Source organism: Chelonoidis abingdonii, chromosome 24, assembly GCF_003597395.2.
Source record: "Chelonoidis abingdonii isolate Lonesome George chromosome 24, CheloAbing_2.0, whole genome shotgun sequence".
Classification (NCBI taxonomy): domain Eukaryota; kingdom Metazoa; phylum Chordata; order Testudines; family Testudinidae; genus Chelonoidis; species Chelonoidis abingdonii.
In genome coordinates, this window is record NC_133792.1 from 6,390,005 (window position 1) to 6,394,809 (window position 4,805).

Here is a 4,805-nt window from a genome sequence, read left to right on the forward strand (position 1 = left end):
TTTTTTTTTTACCCACGAAAGCTTATGCCCAAATAAATCCGTTAGTCTTTAAGGTGCCATCGGACTCTTCATTGTTCTTGTGGCTACAGACTAACACGGCTACCCCTCTGATATTTAGTTCCCTCTTTATCAGGCTGTTGTGAAAATATGAAATGAACAATGTTTGACAGTAGAGATAAGGATAATTCATTTTAACTCGTCTCTGTTTTAATCTAGTTAAATATTATTGAAATACCTTGTACTTGCAGTTGGAGAGGAGCAGTGATAGAACCTGACCAAAACACTGAACCTCCTTCCAGTAAAATAAAGGAACCAGAAAAACCATCATCTGTGGAAGTGGAAGATCAGAAAGAGCCAGGTAGTAGGCTAGAGACCAGCACCTTTCTCATTATTGACCATGAGATTTGGATGTTTATATCTCCCTGTTCACGTTCACAGTCAAACTTATGCCATCCCTTTAATTAAATCTGCTATTTTTAGCTAAGGTAGAGGTGCTTCCTGTGGGAAAGGGGAAGAACTGAATTAAAAGAGGTTATGCATTGTTCATCTAGAACATCTAAGTCCTGCAGCATACATGATCTGCTGTGACAACCTACAGGTGCATGTTTTTTCAAGGTTTTTGGTGATTCACAAATAATACTGAGAACTGAGAATATGAAAATACTGATGCACGAATATTGCATCAGATGTACTAGTTGTTACCATGGCACAGCATACATGGCTGTAATTGCCAGATCATGTATCGATAGACTGCATGCTGTAGTTGCTGCCACTGTGCAGCTCGCCTCTACCTGCTTGCTACTTCCAAACAAAGTGTGTGTTTTTGCTTCTGATATATATTGGGTGCATGCATCTGTACCCTAACCTTGACCTGGATACTGCGTGATAACATTGGTAATGAAATGGAAGATTCAGAAACAAACCATAATAAACCATAAGCCCCAGAGTGATTTATTAAATTGAGTATATTTAAACTATACTTACTTATGCTTAATGAAAGTGCTGTCTTTATTTCTGCAGCAGCAATGCCTCCTGTGTAAGTGGACGGCAGTGGAACCAGGATGGCCTACACTAGGGAATGTTTTTGAGAGCTTCCTGGTTATTGGCTTCTCCTTTGCCTTGCCAGGAGATGACATCGTTGTGTTGAGGAGTGCTATAGGCACCTGCCCTCAACCAGCTTCCCTGCTCTGCAAAATGTACATTCCCCTTGCTTGGTGAAGCATTTGGTCCCTCCCATTTAAATATATTTTGCTACTGTTTTTTCCTGGTTTCCCAGTGTGTGCATGCCTTCATGCACAACCTTCCTCCCCTTATTAAAATTGGCCTCTCTTGCCTTTTTCTCTCTCCCTGAAATCGAGAAATAGGGGTAGCACTGAAAATAGGCAGCATGGCCTGATTTTTCTCTCTGCTNGCCTACACTAGGGAATGTTTTTGAGAGCTTCCTGGTTATTGGCTTCTCCTTTGCCTTGCCAGGAGATGACATCGTTGTGTTGAGGAGTGCTATAGGCACCTGCCCTCAACCAGCTTCCCTGCTCTGCAAAATGTACATTCCCTTGCTTGGTGAAGCATTTGGTCCCTCCCATTTAAATATATTTTGCTACTGTTTTTTCCTGGTTTCCCAGTGTGTGCATGCCTTCATGCACAACCTTCCTCCCCTTATTAAAATTGGCCTCTCTTGCCTTTTTCTCTCTCCCTGAAATCGAGAAATAGGGGTAGCACTGAAAATAGGCAGCATGGCCTGATTTTTCTCTCTGCTCCACCTGCCAAAAGGAGAAGTGCCCTCCTATTGGGAAAAATAGCTGTTTCGAGAGATGTCCTTTTCAAGCCAACTTTTTTTCTCAACAGTGATTTGCTGGTCTCTTGGAGACTGGTTGCGGGGAAGGGAAGTGATTTCCTCCATTTAATTAATCACACACTGCTTTTGAGGATTACCAGGAATAGACAGCTGCAGCAGCTGTCTCTTCAGTTGCTCTCCCAGTGCAGCAAAGAATCTGGGAATCTGCTGTCTGATGAGCTAGTGGGACGGAGTTCTTGTTTATTGCAAAACCTGGGCTTTACCTGTAATAGGATGCAGTGCATAGGCATCCTGAAGTGTAAGTTCCCTTAATGTAGGTGGGACTGATAGGAACACCTATTGTTAGGGTTGCCAGACACTCCCATAATAAGACCCGTTCTTCAGTTGCTCATAACTTTTTGCCAGATTTTAACCACTTGGGCTGAAATTTTTCATGCTGGGTGTCTGCCTCGGGCTGAATTGTTTTTTGGAAAATTTCAACCAAAACTGTTCAGCTGTTTTCGAGATCAAGGCTAGGGAAAATAAGTTGTTTTGCTGATAAATTCTGGTGGTCTTTTCTGTGAAAAGCTCTAGCACCCCCATGGTCTGGAGCAGGGACTTGAAATTGGGCAGTAGAGGAATGAGATAGGGATCCTGTGGTAAAAATTTATGATCATGTAATTAAGACTGTATCATAATGTATACTCGCAAGGGGACTGAATTAAGTTTTTACAGGCAGCCTTAATTCTGGGATATCTTAAGTTAAAAATGCTTGACTTGGCCACCTTAATAATGCTCTTTTAACATTAACATAGTTTTTTGTGTGTATTTCTCTAAATATTAGTTTTGGAGTTCAGTGTTTAATGAGATTTCCATTGCTGACTCACTAAATCATTGGTTAAAAATATTGACCGCTTACTGCAGGTTGGAAAGACCCTATTAAAAAGGAATAACTTCAGGTAACTGAAGCCAGTGTAATGTAATCTTTAGTTGCAGAGATGAGGGCTCTTGATTTTGGGTAGAGTTTGTGGAGAAGAGTCTCATATGGCTGCATAACTCTGAGCTTCAGCATTCTTCAACAAGATGTTGGTTTCCATTCACAGTGCCCATCAATGAACGTCAGATGGCTGTGATAGAAGCATTCCACCATGCATGGAAAGGTTATAAAGAGTTTGCCTGGGGACATGATGAACTGAAGCCTTTGTCCAAATCCTACAGCGAGTGGTTTGGACTCGGTCTTACGTTAATTGATGCTTTGGATACCATGTGGATTTTAGGCTTAAAAGAAGGTAATTTTCTTTCCTGTTCCTATGTTTCTCTCACCTCAGTACTTTTCTGGTTCCAACAGTTGCCATTAAGGCCAATTTATCATTTTATGCTTGGTGGCTGAGAGGCAAAATGTTTTATTCCAGTAGCTTTGGGGGATTCTCTGTATCTATTGAACTAATATGTTCAGAGCTCCTTAACGAAGGCAATTGATTACACGTTGGCTGAGCAAATTTCATTTTATCCATGGGAAAAATCTAAAAACGTACGGTTTAGGGGGGCACGTCTTTGTTTTTAAGGTGTTCCTTCCAACTGCATCTGATATGTAAAAGCATTTGTTGAATAATTTTGCTGGCTATATCTATTGATGAATTGGCATTCATGCTAGAAATTGGAGACTGGATTATTAGGTCTGTCTGTGGTTGTTTCCGTACTAAAACAACCAGTGCCTCGTGATGGTGCTATAGTTACTAAGATACTAGGGGGGGGGCCTTTCTAAGTCGCAGTCTTGCAAAGTCAGTCTGGGATCTCTTAGCTCGTGTATGATCACTGTTAGTAAAGATATTCTGCATATGGAACTTAGTTAACAGTTCTGTATATAAACCAGAAAATAATTCAGTGTTTTCTTGGATCTGCAATGCTTAAAGGAATAAAGCTAATAACTTTTGTTTTTACTATAAGTATATAAGACACAGAATCCACACAGATCTGTGATTAAGGCAGTGGTTTTCAAACTGCGGGTCACGACCCAGTACTGGGTCCCAGCATCTCTGGTAAGCACCACCAACCGGGCCATTAAAAGTCCCATTAGCTGTGCTGCCCAGCTAAGGCAGGCTAGTCTCTACCTGTTCTGACACCGCACTGTATCTTGGAAGCAGCCAGCAGCAGGTCCGGCTCCTAGGCGGCGCCCCCACGAGGTTCTGTGCACTGCCACCGCCCCAAGCACCGGTTCCCATCCAATGGGAGCTGGGGGTGGGGTGTCGGTGCCTGTGGGCAAGAGCCGCACGAGCTGCTTGCACATCTCTGCCTAGGAGCCGGACCTGTTGCTTGCCGCTTCCAGGGTGCAGCGGTGCCAGGACATCAGGAAGCCTGCCTTAGCACCAGTGCTGCCCCACTGACTGAGAGCCGCCTGAGGTAACCCTGTGCCGCAATCCTCTGGCCAAGCCCTGAGTCCCTCAAACCTGGAGCCTCTTCCTGTACCCAAAACCTCTCATCCCTGGTCCACCCCAGAGCCTGTGAACTGTACGCCTGCTCCTTAGCATGCGGCTCTAGCATACAGCTAATGGACGTGTTTAAATGGAAAAGAGACCGGTTGGTGGTGCTACCGAGATGCTGGACCCAGTACTGGGTACGTGACCGCAGTTTGAAACCACATGCCTTTAAATCAAGATCTGTGATGGCATTCTGTTTCTATATACTGTATAGTAAAAACAATTATTAGCTTTATTCCTTAGCATGCAGATCCAAGAAACATATGATTATTTTTCTGGGTTATTTGAACTGTACGCCTGCTCCTTAGCATGCGGCTCTAGCATACAGCTAATGGACGTGTTTAAATGGAAAAGAGACCGGTTGGTGGTGCTACCGAGATGCTGGACCCAGTACTGGGTACGGGACCCGCAGTTTGAAACCACTGCCTTTAATCACAGATCTGTGTGGATTCTGTGTCTCTATATACTGTATTAGTTAATAAACAAAATTATAGCTTTATTCCTTAAGCATTGCAGATCCAAGAAAGCACACTGGATTATTTTTCTGGGTTATT

At 43.2% G+C, this 4,805-nt stretch overlaps 1 protein-coding gene across 1 annotated transcript in view; it reads left to right on the forward strand.

Moving 5' to 3' along the window:
- The window catches only part of MAN1B1 (mannosidase alpha class 1B member 1), a 36,853-nt gene that overhangs the window by 9,141 nt on the left and 22,907 nt on the right, over positions 1 to 4,805 (forward strand). The window contains exons 5-6 of the mRNA XM_032777745.2: positions 249 to 358; positions 2,878 to 3,063. Coding sequence (XP_032633636.1) covers positions 249 to 358; positions 2,878 to 3,063 — 296 coding nt within the window. The remainder of the gene's footprint in view (positions 1 to 248; positions 359 to 2,877; positions 3,064 to 4,805) is intronic.